General features: G+C 33.3%; 4 protein-coding genes across 5 annotated transcripts; 3 read left to right on the top strand and 1 right to left on the bottom strand.

The window, feature by feature from the left end:
• The first annotated feature begins 1,728 nt into the window (after nucleotides 1-1,728).
• On the top strand, nucleotides 1,729-5,095 carry LOC144353382 (uncharacterized). The gene is made up of 2 exons (XM_078009957.2): nucleotides 1,729-1,841; nucleotides 3,113-5,095. Exon 2 carries the CDS (start codon nucleotides 3,115-3,117, stop codon nucleotides 3,958-3,960), a length of 846 nt encoding a protein of 281 aa, XP_077866083.1. The 5' UTR covers nucleotides 1,729-1,841; nucleotides 3,113-3,114; the 3' UTR covers nucleotides 3,961-5,095.
• On the bottom strand, nucleotides 4,156-10,995 carry LOC102804629 (solute carrier family 49 member A3-like). The gene is made up of 9 exons (XM_006817448.2): nucleotides 10,840-10,995; nucleotides 10,292-10,450; nucleotides 9,366-9,650; nucleotides 8,290-8,424; nucleotides 7,759-7,875; nucleotides 6,696-6,848; nucleotides 6,340-6,497; nucleotides 6,066-6,229; nucleotides 4,156-5,453 (listed from the first exon to the last, which is right to left on the bottom strand). Exons 1-9 carry the CDS (start codon nucleotides 10,993-10,995, stop codon nucleotides 5,296-5,298), a joined length of 1,485 nt encoding a protein of 494 aa, XP_006817511.1. The 3' UTR covers nucleotides 4,156-5,295.
• Nucleotides 10,996-14,800: 3,805 nt separating this feature from the next.
• On the top strand, nucleotides 14,801-17,655 carry LOC146737967 (solute carrier family 49 member A3-like). Its single transcript, XM_085504640.1, has 5 exons — nucleotides 14,801-14,956; nucleotides 15,384-15,542; nucleotides 16,094-16,378; nucleotides 17,168-17,302; nucleotides 17,644-17,655. The coding sequence occupies exons 1-5, from the start codon at nucleotides 14,801-14,803 to the stop codon at nucleotides 17,653-17,655; spliced, it is 747 nt and encodes a 248-aa protein (XP_085360766.1).
• LOC102804740 (heme-responsive hrg-13-like) lies at nucleotides 16,867-20,535 on the top strand. Of its 2 annotated transcripts, XM_006817449.2 has the most exons (6): nucleotides 16,867-17,302; nucleotides 17,607-17,723; nucleotides 18,053-18,205; nucleotides 18,423-18,580; nucleotides 18,697-18,860; nucleotides 19,621-20,535. In XM_006817449.2, the coding sequence occupies exons 2-6, from the start codon at nucleotides 17,697-17,699 to the stop codon at nucleotides 19,776-19,778; spliced, it is 660 nt and encodes a 219-aa protein (XP_006817512.2). In that variant the 5' UTR covers nucleotides 16,867-17,302; nucleotides 17,607-17,696; the 3' UTR covers nucleotides 19,779-20,535. The 2 variants fall into 2 exon arrangements, with proteins under 2 accessions (XP_006817512.2, XP_085360494.1); XM_085504368.1 differs by lacking the exon at nucleotides 16,867-17,302 and having other exon boundaries at nucleotides 17,413-17,723.
• Nucleotides 20,536-26,038: the final 5,503 nt, after the last annotated feature.

The raw sequence follows: 26,038 nt of genomic DNA, 5'->3' as shown, positions 1-26,038 counted from the left end.
AATAGGTTTGGGTTCGGTCTTGTTCGTAAACAAAGACCACCGACTGACGTCTGGCAAGCATGTACGCCATTAGCTGGTGTAACCAATGTTTGAAGTTTTGAACCGTGAATAATTTCATGTACAATACAGCGTGCTTTGTGGTGTTGGTACGACCAAGGTACTCAGAATCACATACATCACATTTTTATGGTGGCCATATTTTTGTGTCTGGCCATTGCATTGAATGCATCAAATATCATACAGTTTGTTGTAGGGTTTAGAATTTATATTCTTGCTATATTAATTTCCATGCATCACTTTGAATTGTTACGTTAGGCCAAGAATAAAACATATTTGTTTCTCATTTTGGGCTTTCTGAATAACTTAGGATAACTTTTGTTGTATTTCTCCTAACCAGTTTGTTTCCGGGACACTTGTCTGCATTTGGTAACACACACCAACTCTTGGCGGGCCACACACGGCCAAACAATTAGGTAATTAATGCCAGACATTTAAACACTAGCAATAAAACGTCCATTGCTATCATATATAACGTTACAGTTTGAGTATTTCTTTACTATAGTACAACAAACCTACTGCGAGAGAATCATTTAAATACCAGAAATTAGTGACAATTACAATCCTATTCATTATATTACAGACGAATAATTGTACAACAACTCACCAGAAATGGTATCAACTCTACCAGAAGTGGTATACATAACCATAGCAACAACTACATCTCATAATTCAGAATTGCATATTATTAAAATGACTCAATATTAACTAATTACTCATTGAATAAAGAAATTGTACTTGTCATGATAAATAAAGTGAAAGAGTTTAATTTATTTCATTTTTGTGATTATATTGCTGTGTGACATATTGTTAGCCTGAGCCGGAAAACCTCGTAAACATGGAAACACTTGCAAATCAAAACAATGAGCCATTATTGGTATCAACCACATATACATTTGACGTGCCCAGTCACTACATCATTGTAATTGTTATTGCCCGATTTCATTTCATAAAGAACCATTCCAACAAAAGTGAATCATCCAGCATATAATTGCCAAACATTGCATACTCTTCGTATGAGTTTATTGTATTCTCTGTAATCTGAATTATAAATAGTTGGTAGACGAGCTAGTTCCATATTCATGTTCCATTGAACATATGCTTGAGCTGTAAAAAAAGAGGCACGAAAAACTATAAAAGGACATGAACTAACAGGGGTATCAAAGGCAATTATATTGATGCACTGTTTCTATTTGCTAAAGACATTTTATACATTTTATCTTTGGACAATGGATGCCTCCTCAATTCCAAAGTAAGGTTTAGCAATAGTATACACATATATTTGTTTTTTTCAATTTGACCGCTGGAAGTGTTGGTCCCAAATAGCATTTAAACATGTCAATCATTTCTCAGGCATTGTAGATTGTACTCAAACATGGGTTAAATATTGATGGATGATGGTTTGGATGCATTGTAATTTAATCCAAAATGTGGACTGGAGATCATATTTTTGTTCATACTGTGCGCAGTTTGTAACACATTAACATGCGAATACTCCTGCAACATTTAAATATAATATACATCTGTCATTTTTTTTGTATTTGACACGGAAACTAAAAACTGGACGGGGACTATAGATAATGGCTTGTTTATATCGCAAATTGTAATTAACATGGACCATAGTCACGTGATACCATTGTCATGTGATGTTATCATTGTAGCTGTTTAAATAATGCAGGTAGCATTTAAAACTGCGTTATAAATAAGCCTACGTATGCACATACAATTTTGCAACTACACTGTATATCAACGATCAACTATTATCAATCATATCTTTCTCAGCTGTAAGTAAATTATGGTATTTATTTCACTATAGTAAAAGCGGCGACTATATCAGTCATTAGTTCAGGAGGTAGTTTGCTGATTGGCAGAAATATAGTTCATGAATGGAAAACACTGGTAAAAAAACCTGAAAAAATAGGAAACCCAATAATATCATACACATAATCATATACAATGTCGTTTCTACATATATATTACGTATTGTATACTACGGTCTTCTCATTTGCCAAACAAGGAATATGTGCATATATTAGGTAACAACTAGAACGAACATTAAATTTTGTCAAATCTCGAATATGCAAAAACTGCGTTTATTTAGAAACCTAGTAGGCTACATACGCAGAATATTTGCCGCTTTAATCCATTCGATCCAAATTATGCAGTGGTAGGCGCGTGATATTTTAAGCATGCTAGCCTTAATTTCATTCTAAATTGGCGATGAGATGAATTTTAATAACCTTTCATACACAATAAGTGAGAATGTTTGTGTATTATTTTGGTTACTGTTGGTCACAATATTTTTAGTCATTATGCATTATGCAGACAACTAACACACATGACATCACGGCACAGTAACTGAGCTTGTAAAATACCAATACCCACATGGGAATATTTACAAGTAAATGAACATCAGAAAATAACTAATAACGTGTATATTACGCAACAAATATTGACTCCGTGGTATGCTTGTAATAAATCAACATTCGTATGTGTTCAAAAATATCATCTGGCTATGCAAAGAATCGCCATCTTGAATCACACAAATAAAAAAGACTTCAAATGTCGATGAAAGCATCAACCAATTATTGTTTCATTTTTTAATCAAAATATAAAAAAGCGATAGGTTTCTTGCTTTCAATAATTCTTCCATGAACATTTGCTGAATTCATGACATACATAATTGTTTTCTGTCCCCAAATAAAATAACAGAAAATGTAGTGCAGGACGTGTGTAATAAATCATATTTTAAGTCAATTAGTTCAAATTGTTCTTACTTAATTTCAAATGCATTGTAGAATATGGCTTGATCAAATACACAATTTACTAATGAGAATTGCATGTGCACATATGGAATTATTTATTAATATCTGCTCTAAATATTCAACCAACCAAATTATAATTGTTTCACACTGCCATGAAAACCTTATTATACAAAACCAATGAAGGCACAAATATAACAAAGTAGTTTACTCAACAATTCAATGGTTGTTTCGATTGGTGAAAGTGGCCTTTTTGGGTTATAATATAATGGAATTGAATTTGATTTTTGCAGAAATGTCGGTGAAAAGAACCATGAGTACGCTACCAAGTCTCCTGCATCGTTTAAGAGAGTTGATGCCAGGTTCTCGCCAAGTGTATTGGTTGATTAAAAACAGCCTCCGAACAGGAAATTCATGGCCGTGTATCGACGTCTATACTGACGCCGCTGAAATTGATATGTGTACAACAGTTGTAGGAGTATCGAATAATTATTATACGACTCCCATATCAATGTGTCTACCGTACTCAACATGTAACTCTGGACTGAAGACTGTTTTAACTACGCCAGGGCTGCTGAACTGGAAAAATGACCAAATTATGTTTGAATCTGTACCAGAAAAATGTATTGGTGTTGTTAAAGAAATCTGTAATAATAAAGGATTCTACCTGACTAAAATTGAAGAGTATTGTTTGGTTTCCATGATGGACACGGATCGTTTAGAGAAAATTGCAAATGTAGCCCTTCCTAGTGGTTTTTGGAAAGGTTCATTAAAACCGATACACGGATCATTGCTGCTGGATTCCTTTCCATCTGACCCAATCTCTCTTAATTTTACTAAGATAATTGAAAAATATATGTCAGTAGCTATATACAATTTGCGAGGCGACCCAGTAGCTTGGTCAGTTCACAGTCCAATGGGAGAAATAGATTTTGGGTACTGTGTACCCTTGTACCGACGACGAGGGTTCTCGAGTATCACATTGGCAACTTTATCTGTCCTAATTGCTCAAACAGGCGAATTACCTTATGTTTATATCGAGTCAACAAATACATTAGCTAAAATCTGTGTCACAAAGTTAGGGGGACAGATAGAGAATGATTTTAACATAGCATTGTTGAAGTTTGAAAAGCAAAAATAAAAATTTGATTCTGTCTATTTTTTACACATTTCTGTATAACTTATTGTGTTATTTAATAATTGTTGTTAGTGATTTGAAGTTTAGTAATTTGAAGTTTAGTGATTACAAATGTAATTTCGCATCAATGTTTCTGTATAGTGTTTTTACGTGCTGGGATAATGATAATATTTTGTAATGTTTAGTCTATTTGCATAATTTCCATGTATCATTAGATATTTATTATAAGCAGGATAAACAAAATAGATACATACAAACTGTACAACAGACAATACACCATTGATTGTTAAAACTCATCATGTAGTTATTTCAATATCATAATTGCTATAAAATTATATAATCTGTGCGATATTACATATTAATTAATTTAAAACACTTAATTCCAGATGTCATTAATTCATAAAAACGTACAGTAAGGGGAAGGGAGGAGAACATGGCATATTTGGCAGTCACTTGAGTCATTGTTACAGTACACTTGGAAAATTCTGCATTTAAAAATTTTAAATGAACAAATCACTAAAAAATATAATTAAATTATATACCATCTCAAAAGCTCTTACATTAAAAGGTTCACCCAACTAACATCGTGGGTTCAATAAGACGTGACTGTTACCATGTGCAAATTACTTTTTGGACACTATTTCATTTTCACATTTTACAACCCATATTTTTAAATCCAAATCTGCTTCATTTTACAAATTTATTTTAGAAGCATAACACTACAACGACTAGCTTTAGTGGCACAGTTTGCTCCCAATACAAATTGAAATATTGCCAACAATAATAAATTGTTCAGCATACCTTTTTATCTCAGAAATCAGAATCGGTTGAATGAAGGTGGCATTTACTAATGAAAAAGATCTTTTGAAGAAATTTAACATTTCCCTCACTCATCACTCAACATTAAATATTATAAATTATTATAATTATGGTAGCGTCTTCTGAAAACAATGCATCACAAATATGTCTGTGCTTTTGTGAATTTTGTATGTGAAAGACTTGGATATACTAAATTTGATGTCGTTCTAGTGAAAATACAATTGGTTATTTATATTATGACGTCATTTATTTTTAAGAAATGAGTTTTAGTGCGTAATTCATAATATGAATTGCGATAATAAAACGATTGACTGACCAATGCATTTGTGTCACTATCATGGATATACAAAATCATTAAAACCCGGAATGGAGCAGTTTGTACCCGTAATGCGAACAGGAAAGTGTACACAAACCGGTCTTGAATAATATGAATAATAATTAACACAATGTTTTTATATTCAACGACAATTATCACATCAAACAACATCAGCAACAATAATTCGTCTGAAACTTATTCCATTATGCCCGAACGTGTGTAGATTCTTGTACAGATTCTGGTAAATCTGTTATAAGACTGTGTGATTTCTCTGTGTTTAGTCTTCGGTTATCAGACTTGAAAAATAGTATAATCCATAAAGCTTGCAATGAGGCTAGACCAGAATACACCATCATAGCAACTGCAAGTGGGTAAAAAAGACAAACGTGATATATAATAGCACGTAAGCACAAAAGGACATAGTTTGTTTGGGATAAATTAGTCTCAGTTAATCAGCTATATGCATTATCAACAATTCTCCATCCCTTTTACTATTGGACATTTCTATTATTTCTATGCCCAAATATCAAGAATATCAAAGTAGAGTACTAAAATGATTAAAAGTGTTACAATTATGCATACCGCGAAACAGAAACAAAAAAACAACAAGCATCTACAGAATGCATGAAGCAGAACTGTCTGTACTGGTATTAAGTTTACAATATTATTTAAATATTAGAAATGCTAAATATGTTGCATATATATATATATAGATTTGAGTAAAAAGTTTGAAATGTCATGTGGTAGGTTTTAGACACTGAATCCGTATTATTTAGATTAAAATTTAGAAAAACTGTATTTGAAATGTATATACATGAACATACTATATACCCACTTATGATTGACAATACTTGTCAAATACATTCTGAGGCCTCATTATATTTTGTGATGCACTTTGTTAGTACTTTGTTATAACTAAATCACTGCAATTATAACCATGTAACTAGAGTAACTAGTAACCATGTTACTATACCTGTCATATCTTTCGGTTTTGTGATATTTGACTTCCTCATAATACTACCAGTATATGAAGGGGGGCGATGAGATAATGTGCATTTTTGGTGTATTTCCTCGTATGGTGTCATGGGTTGACTCAAGACTTCGAACATAAATGTTGAGGGTATACTCATGGTGTATCTATGTGAATAAGATATATTATTTGCAAAACAGGTTAATAATTGTAAATAATGTAATCCGAGTTCTTCAGAAAAACTACCTTTAAAATATAATGAGAACATTTCACTCACGAAATGATCCCTAAGATCCCCAGTGACGTAGCCTCTGCTACAGGATAGGTATTTTCCACCAACAATTCAACACTAACAGGATACGCGGCACTGAAAAGTATACCATTGAGTATAGAAAATATTATAATTAAAACTTCTTGGTGCGGAATGCAAGAAACCTGAGGAGCAAAAAAACGAAAAAAAATCACATATTGCTGACTGACTATGATTAGTTGATTACAGCTCTTTCAACATACCCATTCTTATTATAGTCTCGTGTTTGTATTTGTACTAACTGCAATCCAAATAAGCAATATACAAAAATATATTCGACATTCAAATAAGTATTTTAGATTCATCAAAATAAAGTGCCTCACCGTCATTGATAGTGATGAAAAAACTACACCCAGAGATAAAGTAACTTTTGCAGTCTCTTCAAAGAGTTTTGTTCTGTCCACAAATAGTGAAGCTGCCAGAGAACCGATAATGCCAATCCCAATATTAAAAGCTGAAACCAAACCTATAAATGTCTGGAAAATAAGGAAATAATGTTTCAAAAATTACCATGGATTATTTCCTGTTTCATGCATCAACATATTTTCACACCTCACTGAAGTTTACATTACTCTGAAAAAACATTGATGTATGTTTTTTGTGAGTCAAACTCGAGCATGTTTTCGAGACAATTCTATCATTGCGTCTATGTTACCAGCAAATTCAGTGTATGGTCTAACACGAAGGAAAGCGCATGTGAAACGATGACACTTTTTTTTCTCGCTGTTCAGGCCAATTTGAAACATCGATGTGATACAACGGATTTGTCGCACAAAGCTGTTTGGGCTTTTAACTACCGGGTCATGAATATTCAGAGAGCATATCAATCAAATCGATATTGATTTTTATGTATACAATACTGTAAACAATTTTGAATCTTAAATTTATAAAAAATTAAAAAACTCCGGTAACGATCATAGTTGTCTAGTTGTATATTCGTCGAATCGCGATTATGCTCTTTTTTACATTCAATGAGCTGATTCGAATTTATTTAGCAATGAAATAGAAAATACACGAATCTGTTTTATTATTCGCAAATAGTAGCTAGTAGTATATATTTATCAATAGTGTATTTTGCTTCATGATATCTTAATAATTAACAAACCATTCTGTTTATATACGACTGACAAGTATTCAAAAATATAAAGAAAAAATATGAAACGTCGATTCTTGGAATATTCATTGTGTGGCTCAGTTGTCATTGGTTAGTCATTCAACATTTTGAAGTACAAAAGGTAGAATGTCATGAATATCTATTATTTGTGGTCATTATTTTAGTTTGTCCTCTCAACTTATATATTAATACTACTACCAGAGGAGCTATATCGGCTGACATATTGTTGTTATTTTTTAGTTTTTTTCGCTCATTTGTTTTAGATTACTCACAGGCGTATATCCATGAGTACACATCATTTCTTCAGATAACGCTCCAAAACTAATGTCTAAACCACCTCCTAATCCGTAAGCTACGACAAAAATCCAATATTGCTTGATCTTTAAAATCTAAATAAAAAGTGAAAAAAAAGGATACAGTTACAAATTCACTTGTTCATACTTACTATTTTTAGCATAATGGCGAGACAAAAGCAAATGACTAACCTTGAATTTTCACAATACATATAACATTCAACCCGTGCTTTCCCGCCGTATTTGTAATCATTGAAAAAACGTATTCACGAGTTGAGCATAATTTATGTAAAACAGTGTAAATGTGTCAATGAAGTGATGTGAAGTTATTAAAATAAGCTGTTCTTTTATTTGTTTCCGAATTCAGAGCTGCGCCCTCAAATAGAACATGTGCAACAATGAAATCAGACACGCATGCGCAGTTAGTAAAAACACATGAGTCATTGCGCCATCTATTCTTATATATGATACGTTTAATGAAATTGAATCAGTTTTTGTTGTAATACTTACCTGTTTTAAACCAGTCCAGAATGGTTGTGTATTTCCAGATGCACTAGCTGAAGGTGGTGATGGTGGTACACTGCTATGCAAACCAAATGTTGTTAGGACTGCACCAAGTAAGGCAGGAATACCATATATTATCAACTACAGAAAAATGAGTATATAGCCAAGCTGTTGTCTTTCTAGAATCATATATACAAACCAATAACTATTGACGTAGTGACTTAGAAGCCTTTAAGATATTGCAATATGTAATGCTGTTTTGTTGTTACGGCGTACTAGTGTAGATTCTCCACTACTCGCATCAACTGCAATGATTGCGACATGAGTAAAAACAGATACTATTTTTTGGGGCTCGCCGTTCGTCCAATAGTCAACAGTTTGCGTTCACCATCTGCTTGGAGAGTATTCTTTCTTATTTACAAACATTTCGCGCACTTTTTAAAATTATAAAATTGTATTGAGCAGCAACAACCTTGATTCAAACCAACGATTTTCAGAAAGAGGATGCCTGGGCACTGTACTAAATGATGCTAAAAGTAGTTATACCACTGTTGGTCATGTGATCAATGTTGGCTGTTTTTGTAAATCCACACTTGTTTATTTTTCATTATGCTATTTCAGCCGGCCACACTTCATATGTGTTCATATGCTAATTGCAATTGGTGCAAACAAATCTGGCATATTTTAGCTACATAACTAAGGTATGTTTTGTAAGCCGCTGAATTGAATAAAATGGCAAAGGAAGAGGTTCGACGACTGAGCTATTAGATTTGCAAAACGGGCATTAGAAAGGTCATGTCAAGGTCAAATTTGCTGCATGTGAATATTATAAACCAGTTTTCTGATTATATAAGACACACAATTAGTCCCATTTTTTACCAGTTAGGTTAATAAATTATTATAAGGATTTCATATCAAAATACATGTACGTATAACTGCGATATAAAGCTTGAGATAATGTAAAAAGATGGAATGACAGTCATATTAGATTTTGATTAAGATCGACGCGACACTGGATGCAATATTCAATGGTTTATGATTTTCACGGGGACAATGGAAGTCTATTAAATTACATTTCTTACCATAAACTGCACTCCTTTGTATTCTATTAACATGGGCGATAATATGTTCACTAATATAGAAGCAAAACCAGTAGTTGTAATCATAGTAGATAATGTTCTTTCTTTTTCACTAAACCATTGCTCCGAAACTTTAGTGGGACAGTTCGTGAAAATAGGAAATGCTGATCCTGCTATAAATTGGCCAGTTAATACTAATGGAAAAGTCAATGATGATGGAACGAAATGTAATGTGCTGATTAAACGCAGGGTATTTCCAATTACATTTGCCCAGGAACCAATTAGTAACTGTGAAGTTAAAACAATAAAAACAGATTAATAGTAATTAAAGCCGCAATAGGCGTGTCTTATTGCACGCTACATGGGCAATTGAGTCATCTCTAATAGATAAATATGATATATTGTATTTCGCCATTAAATATATGTTTTACACATATTACAAAGTTTCTATAAAACAATGGTAAATTAGAGAAATGGCGTTATTTATTTATTTATTTATATATTTATTTATTTATTTATTTATTTATTTATTTATTTATTTATTTATTTATTTATTTATTTATTTATTTATTATTTATTTATTTATCCATTTATCCATTTATTTATTTATTCATTTATTAAACATAATTCACATGGTTTTATAAATAATTTAATAAAAACTGATGAATTGTTCCTAGGTCAATACATTTTGAATGTGAATTTATAGTATCAATTAGAAAATAACGTTTTGAAGTCCAGGTAATGTCACTTTTGTCCATTCCATTTAAATGTATGAGTAACATATGTTTACCATATGTTTACACAATATAAACACTCACACTACACTACACTGCACTACACTACACTACACTGCACTTCACTGCGGCAATACACTACAATACACTACAATACAATACACTAAAAATCAACTTATATTAATTAGGTCATACCGAAAGTCTTAATCCAATGGAGTCCAGAAGCCACATAGATACAAACCCCATTGGAATTGAAACAAATACATATGACATGTACAATAGATTCACGTTTTCATCAGAAGTATTGTAATATTCGGCGACAACACTTGCTGCAGGACTGAAAGATTGAATTGTCTATAAACAAAGACAAATTGTTACAACTGTATGTATGTGAATTATAATTGATACAAACATCACATTAGAACTATTAATAAATACATGAATACATGACATATTTAATTATTCGGTGTTATATTTCTCTTCTACTTATATGACCCCTGTTGTAATAATGTTTTATTAATTATCTCTATCAGTCAGTCCAATATTGCATATTTATTGTGAAGGAGAAACACGGCTTTCTAATAACACATTACAAGCCTACCATGAATAAAATAAGCCATTAAAGCAAAATGGCCACGTCCAAAAAATTGCAATTAACATTCATTTACGCGAAATCTCATCACATTGTATATAGTCAAATTTAAACTATTGTTATTATTATTTATTTCCCGTTAATTACATACCAATTGGTTTGACAGATTCAGCAAAACCACGAGAAAAGCAACGAACCATCTCTGCTTATATACTTGATATTGTCCTAATTGATTCTTATCATTTGTGATAATATCACTGTCTTCTACGCCAACCAGTTGTCCCACACAGCTCTCATCTTCCGCCATTTATTCACCGATGTATATTCGCTATATCATATTGAAGCGGATTGATCTATTTATAGCAACTGATAAAATGTAACACAACAAGGGGAGGTCAAACTAAATCGCATAACACGGGGGGAAACTAAACATGGTAGCCAAGCCCGGATTCAGATTACCTACCCGGAATTATTTTGAAAATACGAAAATAAACCATTATAACAATAAAGATTGACGTTCCGATTTGAAGGTCACGTGTACAATTTAATACATAAAATGAAAAAACTCGAGACAAACGATTTGTTTTCATTCTTTGAACACCAACGTGTTTTCACATGTGGTTATTTCCTGTTTTCTGGGACATTGAGCATGAATAACTAAAACAAACGCAGTACTATTATTATATACTGCCCAAGATGAATGATGACTCTATTTTTATATTTCAAAATAATATAAGGAATAAATTATTGTTTTTATTAGTGATCCTCCCCGCTACTATTGCTCTAAAAATCATTTTTGGCGACCCGCTCTGACTAGGATTTCCTTAAAATTACTTGTGTGTGTTTTGTGTTGGCGATCCGCTCCCAAGGATTGCCCCTAAAAAACATTTGCGTGTGTGATTTCCATTGTCTTCACGTTTTATATCAAATTTAATTTTTTAGCTTGGCTAATTTTGCTCAAACTTGGCAGGTCATAGTTAGTAGATAAAATCTGGCCCACCGTTGCCATAGTAACAGGCAAAAAAATAAATAGCTTCGCGCCAAATGTATCTCCTCCTGCAAATCTAGGATTAAAAATCTCGGACATTCTCATTCACCTCAACTTGAGTGTGAGTACAAAGTTACTATTTTTTTTTTTTTGATTCGATATTTTTTTATTACCGAGAAATTTTATTTCAAAGTTGGGGTAACTTTTCACGACGAATGGGATTTTAACTTTTCTGTAATATTTGTGCGGGGCCGATTTCGTTCATATTTGGTAGGCAGGTCATACCTTCACTCTAGTTTGGTGGTAAAATCTGAAAGAATTCCAGGCCTATTGTAGCCATGGCAACAGCTAAAACAAAGAATTTTAAATACTTCCGCGCCAAATTTAACACCTGGAATAGCATTGTTCAAATGATCATGCTTTATATTTTGGCTATGTTGCCACTGACGAAGGACCACCGGCGCTGATAATGTTGCGTTCAATCAAAGAATCTAGAAAATAGAATCGCAAAATGCTCCGAAATACCAAGTTTGATATCTTCTCGAAATCTAAGTTGAAGGGTCAACTTGCCTGAATATAATACCTATAATAGTGTCAGTAATAAATTGAAGTGACTTTGGAAGACTGAATGCGTTTTGTGAACATCGTATACGGGTTCCAGTTTTAGTTATAAAACGACGTTAGCTTCATGTTCATGTCCTACCATGGCAACAGCCGAAAACATGTGGTTTCTTTGTTTGGGTTGAGCAGACCAGCTATCAGCCTAATGGCTTTTTCAGTCAATCAGCCACACTTATATTATGTTCAAAATCTCTAAGCATGTACATTGACATTGACATTCTCATATAATTCTTAATATTTACATTACCAAGATCAGTAAATTCACTCATGTTAGTGAGTATGAAGCTCAAATTTAAATTGTTATCGTTTAGAAACACGAAACATCAAAAGTTGCTTTATAAACAGTCATTTAATTTATATAAGATTGTGAGCGGAGTAGGGTGTAGGGTGGGTATGTGTAAGACTTGACTCCTCTATCTAAGTTGAAAATGAGTGTTGTGATCTGTGGCAAATATGCTATGCCCTGGGGCAATAAGATCGGCTCCATATCCACTAAAACATGCAAACCTGTATACCTACATTTATAAGTGAATTTGATTAAAGCAAAGAAAATAGCGTCTACGTATATAAATACACACGGACAGAAATTCAACATTCCTGATTTGAATGACAAAACCCAACTTAAACCCACAAGCACACTGGTACAGTCAACATTCAAAGCAAGGTATAGCCACAAACATATTGAAAGGGTCAAAGATATTGAAAAAAAAACATATACATATAGAGATTTGATTTTTCCGAGGTCTAATAAATGCAATAAAAACTATTTCGCAAGAGCAATTAGAACTTCTTGTTGCATTAAGTATCATATCCTTATCAAATTACTGTTTCATACTTATTTGATCCCGATGTTATCACGTTTAGCTAGATTCTAACTTCCATACAATCTGATAATTACAAAAGGAGATAATAGTTTTACGTGTAGCTACGTCCCAAATTATGATCAGGAAAAAGGACTGGGAATAAATCTGTGACGCCGACCAAAAGAACATTAAGATGCAAATACCTAGGCAACATCATGGCAAATATTGTCTCTAATGCTTAGGCAACATCATTACAAATATGACTTCCAATACCTAGACAGTATTTCCCCCCGACGAATATCATAAGCCCTCCTGATTATGATCCTGTAGCCGCCCTATATAGTACCATTACAGGGATACTAGACATAATACCATAAGGATTACAGTTATACTGGACACAGTACCATTACAGTGATACTAGATATAGTACCATTACAGTGATACTAGATATAGTACCATTACAGTGATACTAGACATAATACCATAATGATTACAGTGATACTAGACACAGTACTATTACAGTGATACTAGACATAGTACCATTACAGTGATACTAGATATAGTACCATTACAGTGATACTAGATATAGTACCATTACAGTGATACATGACATAGTACCATTACAGTGATACTAGATATAGTACTATTACAGTGATACTAGATATAGTACCATAACAGTCATCAGGAGTGAATTTACTAATTTACAGATGCCATAGTAGGACATGAACATGAAGCTAACGTTGGTTTAGTACTAAAACTGGGGCCCGTATGCAAAGTTCACAAAACGCCGAAGTTGTTACTAATGCGTATTTTGCTGTTATCGTTAGTATATTCACGCCAGTTGAACCTTCAGCCTCGATTTCGAGAAGATGTCAAACTTTGTATTTCGGAGCATTTTTCGATTGTATTTTCTAGACTCTTTGATTGAACGCAACATTTACAGTTTATTCAAATTACAAAGTTGCGTTGATACAGTGTAACAATGTCAGTGCTGGTGCCCCCTCGTTGGTGGCAACATAGCCAAAATAGAAAGCATGATCATTTGAACACTGCCATTACAACACTGGTTGGAGGTGATGAATTTGGCGCGGAAGTATTTAAAAATCATTGTTTTAGCTGTTGTCATGACAATAATATGCTTGGAATTCTTTCAGATTTTACCACCCATTTAGACTGAAGGTATGACCTGCCTACCAAATATGAACGAAATCGACCCAGCCAAAATTTTCACAAAATATTCGTAAAAAGTTACCTAATTTTGAGATCAAATTTCTTGGCAATAAAAAAAGATATCAAAAAAACAAATAGTAGCTTTGTGTCCACACGCAAGCTGAGTACAATGCAAAGCGATTTAAGAATCAGTTACCTGCTAACTCTGACCTGCCAATCACAGAAAATATAACACACTGATAATCAAACACACACACATACACACAAATTGATTAAGGGGGCAATCCTAGCGAAGCGGATTACTAACACAAAACACACACGAGTGTTTTTCAAGGAAATCCTAGCAGAGCGGATCGCCCAAAATGATTCTTAGAGCAATTCTAGCAGGGAGGATCGCCAATAAAAAACAATAATGTATCCCCCGTGTTGTGGGATTCGTCTGACCTCCTCTTGTTGTGATACATTTTACCAGTTGCTATAAATAGATCAATCCGCTTCAATATAATATAGCGAATATACTTCGATGAATAATGGCTGAAGATGAGAGCTGTGTGGGACGACTGGTTGGTGTAGAAGACAGTGATATTATCACAAATCATGAGCAGAAAGTGGAACAATATCAAGTATATAAGCATAGATGGTTCGTTGCTTTTCTCGTGGTTTTGCTGAATCTGTCAAACCAATTGGTATGTAATTAACAGGGAATAAATAATAATAGCAATAGTTTAATTTTGACTATATGGAATGTGATGAGATTTTTATGTAAATGAATGTGGATTGCAAATTTTTTTTAAAACGCGGCCATTTTGCTTTACATGAGTGGTTTATTTTTATAACGAGAATGACTTATTTTCATCCATTCATAGCAATTCATGGTAGGTGCGTTGTTGTTGTTGGAGAGCCGTGTTTCTCCTTCACAACGAATATGCAATACTCGACTGACTGATAGAGACAAATGAAACAAGAGTTAGAAGTCATATAATGGGGGAGAAATATAACACTGAATATTTAAATATGTTATGCATGTATGTATTTATTAATAGTACTAATGTGATGTTTGCACCAATTATAATTCACATGCATACCGTTATAATCATTTGTCTTTGTTTACAGACAATGCAATCATTCAGTCCTGCAGCAAGTGTTGTCGCCGAATATTACAATACTTCTGAAGAAAACGTGAATTTATTGTACATGTCATATGTATTTGTTTCAATTCCAATGGGGTTTGTATCTATGTGGCTTCTGGACTCCATTGGATTAAGACTGTCGGTATGACCAAATTAATAAGTAGATTTGTAGTGTAGTGTAGTGTAGTGTAGTGTAGTGTATTGTAGTGTAGTGCAGTGCAGTGCAGCTCGGTGCAGTGCAGTGCAGTGAAGTGCAATTTGTTTTCGAGTTTCTGCAAATGCTAGGATAAAGTAATTTGATATTCATTAGTTATCCATTCGCAAAGCACTAATATTAGTTTTAGCATTATTTTTATCATTAACTTTATACCACTATTTAACTATTAAGTATTATATATATTTATTATGTAATTTATAAAAACCATGTGAATTATATTTGTGTGGCCGATAGGTGGCCGATAGTTCATTGTAGATAAATAAATAAATGAATGAAATAACGAAGGAACGCAATTTCTTCAATTTACCATTGCTTTATAGAGACTTTAAAATATATGTTAAACATATATTTATTGGCGACATACAACATATCATATTTACCTATTAGAGACTGAATTGTCCATGTAGCGTGCAATAAGACACGCCTATTGCGGCTTTAATTACTATTAATCTGTTTTTATTGTTTTAACTTCACAGTTACTAATTGGTGCATGGGTAAATGTAATTGGGAATACCCTACGTTTAATGAGCACATTACAAGTCGTTCCATCATCATTGACTTTTCCATTAGTATTAACTGGCCAATTTATAGCAGGATCAGCATTTCCTATTTTCACGAACTGTCCGGCTAAAGTTTCGGAGCAATGGTTCAGTGAAAAGGAAAGAACATTATCTACCATGATTACAACTACTGGTTTTGCTTCTATATTAGTGAACATATTATCGCCCATGTTAATAGAATACAAAGGAGTGCAGTTTATGGTAAGAAATGTTATTTAATAGACTTCCATTGTCCCCGTGAAAATCGTAAACAATTGGATGTTGCATCCAGTGTCGCGATGAGTACAAATACGCCTCGTCGATCGTGAAATCAAAATATAATATGACTGTTATTTCATCTGTTTACAGTATATCAAGCTTTACCCAGCACTATACGTATATATAATTATATTGCTACGTAATCCTTATAATAATTTATTGACCTAACTGATAAAAAAATTGGGACTAGTTATGTATCTTATACAATCACAAAGCTGAATTATGATATTCACATGCAACAAAATGGACATTGATATGACTTTTCTGATGCCCGTTTTGGAAATCTGATAGAAATGGAAATCCAATGCCACAGTTGTCGATCCTCTTCCTTTGCCATTTTATTCAATTCAGCGGCTTACAAAACATACCTTAGTTATGTAGCTAAAATATGCCAGATTTATTTGTCCCAATTACAATTAGCATATGAATGCATCTGCACCAGTACAGTGTCCAGGCATCTGCACCGGTCCTCGTTCTGAAAATCGTTGGATTGAATCAGGGTTGTTGCTGCTCAAGCTGGCTCTAGATCTGAAAAACAGTTTTGTCCTCATAAATTTCTATCTCTGATGATGCAAGTAATGGAGAATCTACACTTACTTACGCCGTAACAACAAAACAACATTACATATTGCAATATCTTAAAGGCTTCTTTGTCACAACGTCAATAGTTATTGGTTTGTATATATGATTCTAGAAAGACAACAGCTTGGCTATATACTCATTTTTCTGTAGTTGATAATATATGGTATTCCCGCTTTACTTGGTGTAGTCCTAACAACATTTGGTTTGCATAGCAGTGTACCACCATCCCCACCTTCAGCTAGTGCATCTGGAAATACACAACCATTCTGGACTGGTTTAAAACAGGTAAGTATTACAACAAAAACTGATTCAATTTCATTAAACGTATCATATATAAGAATAGATAGCGCAATGACTCATGTGTTTTTACTAACCGCACATGCGTGTCTGACTTTATTGTTGCACATGTTTTATTTGAGGGCGCAGCTATGAATTCGGAAACAACTCAAAGAACAGCTTATTTTAATAACCTCACATCACTTTATTGACACATTTACACTGTTTTACATAAATTATGCTCAACTCAAGATTACGTTTTATGAACAAAAGAAAATGTAACTGCAACATTGTTTTTTTTTCTTTTTTTTAGATTTTAAAGATCAAGCAATATTGGATTTTTGTCGTAGCTTACGGATTAGGAGGTGGTTTAGGCATTAGTTTTGGAGCGTTATCTGAAGAAATGATGTGTACTCATGGATATACGCCTGTGAGTAATTTAAAAAAAACTTATATAATGCTTATTCAAATCCGTTGTATCACACCGTTGTTACAAATTTCTCTGAACAGCGAGAAAAAACATTGCCATCGTTTCACGCGCGCTTTCCCACGTGTTAGACGATAAACTGAATTTGATGGTAATATAGGCGCAATGATAGAACTGTCAAGAAATCATGCTCGAGTTTGACCCACAAAAATACATATAGAGTAATTTTAGAGCAATGTAAAACAAAACAAGTGAGGTGTGAAAATATGTTGATGCATGAAACAGGAAATAATCCATGGTAATTCTTTAAACATGATTTTCTTATTTTACAGACATTTATAGGTTTGGTTTCAGCTTTAAATATTGGAATTGGCATTATCGGTTCTCTGGCAGCTTCAATATTTGTGGACAGAACAAAACTCTTTGAAGAAACTGCAAAAGTTACTTTATCTCTGGGTGTAGTTTTTTCATCACTATCGATGGCGGTGAGGCACTTTTGACGAATCTAAAATACTTATTTGAATGCCGAATATAGTGTTTTGTATTGCTTATTTGCATTGTATTTAGTATAACACGTACGAGACTATAATAGGAATGGGTATGTTGAAAAAGCTGCTATCAACTAATCATATTCAGTCAGCAAAATATTTTATTTTTCAATATATATAATTTTGTTTTTTGTCGTTTTTTTTTGCTCCCCAGGTTTCTTGCATTCCGCACCAAGAAGTTTTAATTATAATCTTTTCTATACTCAATGGTATACTTTTAAGTGCCGCGTATCCTGTTAGTGTTGAATTGTTGGTGGAAAATACCTATCCTGTAGCAGAGGCTACGTCACTGGGAATAGTTTGGATCATTTCGTGAGTGAAATGTTCTCATTATATTTCAAAGTTAGATTTTTCTGAAGAACTCGGATTACATTATTTACAATTATTAACTTGTGTAATAATAAAAATAATATATTTTATTCACATAGATACGCCATGAGTATAGCCTCAACATTTATGTTCGAAGCCTTGAGTCAACCCATGACACCATACGAGGAAATACACCAGAAATGCACATTATCAAATCGCACCCCTTCATATATTGGTAGTATTATGAGAAAGTCAAATATCACACAGCCTAAAGATATGACAGGTATAGTAACATAGTTACTAGTTACTCTAGTTACATGATTATAGTTGCAATGATTTAATTATAACAAAGTACTAAAAAGGTGCATCACAAAATATAATGAGGCCTCAGAATTTTTTTGACAAGTATTGCCATCCACAAGTGGGTATATATACTATGTTCATTGTATATTCATTTTAAACACATATTTTTCTAAATTATAATCTAAGTAATACGGCTTCAGTGTCTTAGAAACTTACCACATCACATTTCATTTGTTACTCATATCTATTCACATATACATATGCATCATATATTGAATTTGTATTATAAATATAATAACAGTACTGACGGTTCTCACTCATGCATTCTGTAAACGTTTATTTGTTTCCGTTTCCCAGTATGTTGAATCATAAATAATACATGCCATTTCAAACTTTTTACCCATATTCACATATATATATACATATGCAACATATTTCAAATTTCCAATACTAAAATATTATTGTAAATATACTACCAGTAAAGGCGGTTCTGCTTCGTGCATTCTGTAAATGTTTGTTTTTTGTTTCTGTTTCCCAGCAACACACTACCTTAGATGATAGTAGAAACCAAATTAATATACCAATAAAATAGAATAGAAGAATAGAATAGAAATGTCCAATAGTAAAAGTCATGGAGAATTGTTGATAATGCCTATAGCTGATTAAATGAGACCGATTTACTCTAAACAAACTATGTCCTTTTGTGCTTACGTGCTATTGTCTTTTTTACCCCCTTGCAGTTGCTATGATGGTGTATTCTGGTCTAGCCTCATTGCAAGCTATATGGATTTTACTATTTTTTAAGTCTGAGAACCGAAGACTAAACACAGAGAAATCACAAAGTATAATAACAGATTTACCAGAATCTGTACAAAAATCTACACACGTTCGGGCATAATGGAATAAGTTTCAGACGAATTATTGTTGCTGATGTTGTTTGATGTGATAATTGTCGTTGAATATAAAAACATTGTGTTAATTATTATTCATATTATTCAAGACCGGTTTGTGTACACTTTCCTGTTCGCATTACCGGGTACAAACTGCTCCATTCCGGGTTTTAATGATTTTGTATATCCATGATAGTGACACAAATGCATTGGTCAGTCAATCGTTTTATTATTGCAATTCATATTATGAATTACGCACTAAAACCCATTTCTTAAAAATAAATGACGTCATAATATAAATAACCAATTGTATTTTCACTAGAACAAGCGACAACAAGTTTTAAAGGGACTTATCTTTAAAATAACGGTATTGTAAAAGACAATAAACACCAGCATGATTTCAAACCGTTTTTATTGGGCAAACGAAATCTGGAAAGCAGCCATGTACCATGATAAGAAAGTTCTATATTCAGATTTTCCGATCTTAAGAATGCCCTGTGTGCAGATTTTTTGTTGGATTTTCGGTTATGACAATGGCTGTCCGTCACTGAAACCTTTTCTTAAACTTGGATATAATAATAATAATAATAATAATAATTTATTCAGTACTTTGGCCTCCGGCCTTATGTACAAAGAATGTTACAAAAATAATAAGTACAAGAAGTGCTAGTAAAGGTTACAAAAGAAAAGAAAAACACATTTTTTTAAATACTATCTCGTATTTTATATGCCTGTAATAAATAACATGCTATATTTCTCTGTAAATGTTTGTTATTTGTTTTTATTAAGTTATTAAATTTAATTGGATCTGGGTAAGTATAATAATAAGCTGGTAAGTATGTTTCCTTATGTCAGAATAAAGTGGACAGCATAACAGGAAATGAAACTCGTCTTCAACGATATCACGACAAAAAATACAGTAACGTTCATTTCTAGAAACGTTTTGTCTCCTGCCTGTCTCAATGTGTAAAGCATGTGCTGATATTCTAAACTTACAAAGCACATTTAACAAATGTGATCTATCAAAATTACATAAATAACTCTCGCAGCCAAAAATGGTTTTAAAACATCTATATGTTACAAATTTTGGGCTTTCATTTACTACAGCTGACCACTTTTGTGAGTCTATATCTCTGCAACGTTGCTTAAATATATTTAAAAATGACAATTCATTTCCCACTCCCTGTGATAGCCAAGCTTCCCCCATACCATATGAAAATATTATTTTTTAACTGATAATGCCCAACATTATTGATTACTTTGAGATTTACAATACTGAAATTGATAACACTTGAAAACATGTCTACGTTCATTCATCTTTAGTATATGCAACCAATATTCAATAATACGTAAAAACATTTGTACTTTTAGGGTATAACACCCCAATTCCCCTCTTAATGCAAAAGTGGATGTGTTGTCGCCTACATTCAGACCATATCTCCACAATTTATTATGAATATTTTCTATATGCTTGGCATCGTAAAAACCCCAAATTCCGCTACCATATAATAAAAGCGGTAGTACCTTTGAATCAAACACTGTAAATAGCAAATTTATTGGTAAGTATTTGTAATGTTGTAAACGTTTTTTCAGATGAAAAATACATTTACTGGCCTGATTTGCGATTGTTTGCTGAGCTTGAAAATAAACTCTGAAGGATGAAAACGCGATTCCTAAATAGTTATAAAATGGTACCACTTCAATTCGTTCTCTTCCGAAAACCCAGCTCTCGTAGTTTTTCAACCGCTCACCCCTTCTGAATACAATGATTTTAGTTTTTGATATGTTCACTGACAATTTCCATTGTTGATAATAAGCTGAAAGACAATCTAATAATATTTGCAGTTCGATTACACTGCTACTGAATAGGCATAGGTCGTCGGCATACAATAAGTAATACAATTGTAAAATACCAACATATACACCTGAATATGTCCAAGTAGAAAGACTTTGCCCAATATCATTAATGAAAAAAACATAATAACAGTGGAGAGATAACCAAGCCTTGTTGATGTCTGGAACTACAGTTGAAAACATCAGTTTAACCATGTGACGTTTTGACACAAGCTGTTATATTGCGATATAGTGAGTGCAATACTTTTAATAACTTACCCCACAATCTCTAGTTTTCGCTAATTTATAAAACAAAGCATTTTCGAAATGGGTATATGGGTATCAATCAAATATTCTTAGGGTTAGGGTATGCAAGGGTGTGATATGCGACAAAGACCACGCTAATTGAAGAATCACACAAAATGCCATATTTGACATGTTAATGTTAATTAGCCAAATTTATAATGTATGCTCGTTGGTGCAGTGAATTATTAACAGACAGCCAGCAGAAGGTAGAAAACTGCTTTAAATTTTGTTTCGACATTTTCTGTTACAAGCAGGCATCTATACTAAATAAAGTTCTTATATGGTAAGGTTTCATGTCAGGGTGATGCCAAAATTAAACATCATTTTGTTGCCATTTTTGGGCCAAAAATCCCAATTTTTGGGTCAAAATACAAAAATAGTCTAATGAGATGAATATCAATTTACATGTCTTGACGAGTAGAGTTAAAAAAATGTAGTTTGACATATTTTGACCTTGGGTTACGCCACAATTACCGAAAATATGGAAAGGTCAATAAACTTTTCGTGAAGGGTCAAATTCATAAGATCTGTAATGGTCATAATGGTCCGATTTTGACAATTTTGATGTATAACTATATGTTTTCTTGCATGATAAAGCTAATAATACAACTTTCTTAGACCATTATGCCAGTCTTAGCTATGACCGTACAATTATGTCAGATAAGATGGGTCTATTGATCAACTTTATTCACCTTAAAAATGGTTATTACATGAAAATTAATCATAATTGGCCTCTTTTAAATCAAGCACATTAATTATATATAGAAAATGCATAAATTGTATTCGAGATGGTGGTGGTTTGTTATGATTCTGGAGTGTTTTTGACGTAACACGTAGTAGGTGTTGGAGGTCACAATGCAAGTCTATAATCGATAATAGATTCTGAAGTCTCATTCGGGTGAGAACTAGCGTTAGTTTGTTTTTTATTTGAGTTGATGACTGGTCATGCTATCCGCACATCGGTTCGAGAGATAGTGATTTCACTTGCGTTCGCACACGATTTATAGTGAGCTCTGAAGTTACCATATCAAATAGTACGCATTTTGGCCAAGTGTCGCCGTTGGTTATTTATTTTGGTCCGTGTTACCATAGTTGTGATTCGTCCAATTGTTTAAAATATATACCCCGAGTAGGTAAGTGCGCAGGGTTTTGCATAGTTGGAATATAAGTTTGTATTCTTGTTTGAATACATATAGTACCATTACAGTGACGCTAGACATAATACCATTACAGTGTACTAGATATAGTACCATTACAGTGATATTTGTATTTCCGGCACTTGAACCAGCCTTTACAGTTCATTCCAAGTTCCATTGATACAGTGTAACAATGACGGCGCCGATGGTCTTTCGTCGGTGGCAACATATACAAAATAAAAAGCATGATCATTTGGACACTGTTATTACAAGACTGATTGGAGGTGTTACCTTTGGCGCGAAAGTTATCAAACATCACACAATAGTTTATATGTGAAAACACTGAAAATCACACACACAGACAAATTATTTTAAGAGCAACCCTAGCGGAGAAAATCGCCAATAAACAATAATATAGTCGTTTTATTATTTCCAAATCTAAAAATAGTCATGATTGGGCAGTATATAATAATAATAATCGCTCAATTTATCATATAATTAAAGTATTGCAGGAAATTACCGCATGTAAAAACATGTTCAAAAGGATGAAAACAAATATGTTTATCTCGAGTTTTTGTGTTTTGGCCTCTCATGTATTAAATTTTGAATTTATTTCACACATACCCTGCAGATCACAACGTCTCTCTTTGTTGTTACAATGGTTTATTTAAAAATAATTCCGGGTAGATCATTTGAATGTGTGTTTGTCTACGATGTTTCCCCGTTTTATGCGATTTTTTCTGACCTCCCCTTGTTGTGATGCATTTTACCAGTTGCTATAAATAGATCAATCCGCTTCAATATAAAATAGTGAATATACTTCGATGAATAAATGGCTGCAGATGTGAGCTGTGTGAAACAACTGGTTTGCGTAGAAGACATTGATATTATCACAAATGATAAGCAGCAATTAGGACAATATTAAGTATATAAGCAGAGATGGTTCGTTGCTTTTCTCGTGGTTTTGCTGAATCGGTCAAACCAATTGGTATGTAATTAACAGAAAATAAATAATAATAACAATAGTATAAATTTGATTATATACAATGAGATTTTGTGTAAATGAATGCGAATTGCAATTTTTTGGAGGTGGCCATTTTGCTTTACTGGCTTATTTTCATCTTTTCATAACAATTCAGAGCCGTGTTTTTCCTTCACAACAAAAAGGCAATAATGGAGAGAATTAATAAAACATTATTACGACAGGGGTCGTATAAGTGGGAGAGAAATATAACACTGAATAATTGAATATGTTATGCATGTATGTATGTACGTATGTTTCCTCCAGTTAGGAAGTGCTGCAAATAAGTTCCAGAAATTATGTGATTTTTCAGCAGCAACAAAGCTAAGTTTTGCGTTTATTTGGTTCCTTGTCTTTTGTATTTGTGGTTTTAGGCGTAAATGCGCCTGGTTTCATTCCATTTTCAGTTTTTGCTCTGGCGGACTTGCCGAGTTGGCAAGATGGCCGCCGCCACGATGCATTCTCAACGTGGCAATCCTTTTACTGGGTTAACACGCAACCACGGCATCAGGTGCGAGTCAGTGCCTGGCATTAGTATTGAATCGTATGCAACTGTTGTTGCAAATATTGTTGGTCCGGCAAAGGTTTTAGCCGCTTCTCGAGTTAATGGCAGTGTATTGATTTTTCTTAGTTCACTCGTTGACGTGGACAGTGTTTGCACTAATGGTCTGTCAATTGGAGACGAAGATGGGTTTGTCCGGGGTTCCTCCCTTTATTAACAAAACGACCCTGGAAAGCAAATTGAAAAAATATGGTCGCGTTGTTAGCTCATTACGGTATATTCCACTTGGTTGTAAAAATCTGGAGTTAAAACATGTAAAGTCATCAAGACAAAATTGACGACGTCATCATCTTAAAATATGAAAATCGATTATACAGAATTTATGTGACATCGGACGATATTATCAGTCGATATTAACAAATGTCTTCAAAATGGCACATCGAGAAAAAATGTCGTTGAAACGATGCGTCTGCGAATAATACTACAAATACAGTTGACGAAAGCCGTCAACAAAATGTTAATGTAAATACTTTTGTGCAAAACAATATCAGTTTAACTAGTAAAACAAACACAACCATACATAAAACAAATAACAATGATGTAAACGATCAACAGAATCGAACCATAGACAAACATACACAAAAAACAAATGATAAACCTAATGCAAATAATTCCATTGAAAACGATATTACTGAAAACAATATAGACCCTGACACTGAGGTCATCGAAGCTGTTAAAAATATTATGGGTGAACCCTGGCAAAATCCGATTGATATGGACACATTTGCCAATGACACTCAAAATAAATCAACAATAATATTTATAATGATGTTGAAAAATAATGAAACTAATAAAATAACACAATAAAAAAACACAAGTCTGTTGTACATGCAAACGATAATGAGAATGACTTTCCTGATTCTCAAAATCAACTAAAAATAGTATGGATACGACCGACGTAGTAACTGATGATTTGGCAATGAGCATGGGTGGCATGAATACCATTGAGGAGTCGGTACTAATCCGACCCTTTTCCGTCACTCAGTCTGCTGAAGTGGTTTCTTTTGCAACTTCAGGTTCTCCTTCCTTTGCTTCTGTGGTGGCCTCAACCTCTGGTCCAGTCTCACAATTTATTGATGTCTTTGACAGCAAATGTGACGAACATGGTAGCCCCTCTGATGACGGGGGATGAGTCCATCTCATCAGACATTTCTGATATATCTCAAATGAGTACTAGTGATTCAGCTAAAGACAAACTGTTAGACCAAGCGTCGGTGTTTGTTTTCATTAAAAAGTCATATTACAAAAAAAAAGAATTGTTGAATTCGCACTTGGTTTTTGCTCAGACCTTGCTTTCCTTATCAGGTCTATCATTAATGTTATAAAAATGTCGAGATGCCAATCAAAGATAAAGCACGTGTTATGCGCATGCTCTCTAGACTTAAGTCTCACTATAAAAAAACAATTAAA

Source organism: Saccoglossus kowalevskii, chromosome 10 (genome assembly GCF_978046115.1).
Source record: "Saccoglossus kowalevskii chromosome 10, keSacKowa6.1, whole genome shotgun sequence".
NCBI lineage: Eukaryota > Metazoa > Hemichordata > Enteropneusta > Harrimaniidae > Saccoglossus > Saccoglossus kowalevskii.
Note: the sequence above shows the minus strand (reverse complement) of the source record. Positions and strands in the feature narration are given on the sequence as shown.

Bases quoted from the DNA above. Each gene is read 5' to 3' on its own strand.
- LOC102804740 (XM_006817449.2), top strand. From the start codon at position 17,697: ATGATGTGTACTCATGGATATACGCCT. The intron at 17,724-18,052 runs GTGAGTAATTTA...CTTATTTTACAG, and splicing joins GTACTCATGGATATACGCCT to ACATTTATAGGTTTGGTTTC. The intron at 18,861-19,620 runs GTATAGTAACAT...ACCCCCTTGCAG, and splicing joins ACAGCCTAAAGATATGACAG to TTGCTATGATGGTGTATTCT.
- LOC102804629 (XM_006817448.2), bottom strand. From the start codon at position 10,995: ATGGCGGAAGATGAGAGCTGTGTGGGACAACTGGTTGGCGTAGAAGAC. The intron at 7,876-8,289 runs GTAAGTATTACA...CTTTTTATTTAG, and splicing joins TCTGGACTGGTTTAAAACAG to ATTTTAAAGATCAAGCAATA. The intron at 5,454-6,065 runs GTATAGTAACAT...ACCCACTTGCAG, and splicing joins AAAACCGAAAGATATGACAG to TTGCTATGATGGTGTATTCT.
- LOC146737967 (XM_085504640.1), top strand. From the start codon at position 14,801: ATGGCTGAAGATGAGAGCTGTGTGGGACGACTGGTTGGTGTAGAAGAC. The intron at 15,543-16,093 runs GTATGACCAAAT...TTAACTTCACAG, and splicing joins CCATTGGATTAAGACTGTCG to TTACTAATTGGTGCATGGGT. The intron at 16,379-17,167 runs GTAAGAAATGTT...ATTTTTCTGTAG, and splicing joins ACAAAGGAGTGCAGTTTATG to TTGATAATATATGGTATTCC.
- LOC144353382 (XM_078009957.2), top strand. From the start codon at position 3,115: ATGTCGGTGAAAAGAACCATGAGTACGCTACCAAGTCTCCTGCATCGT.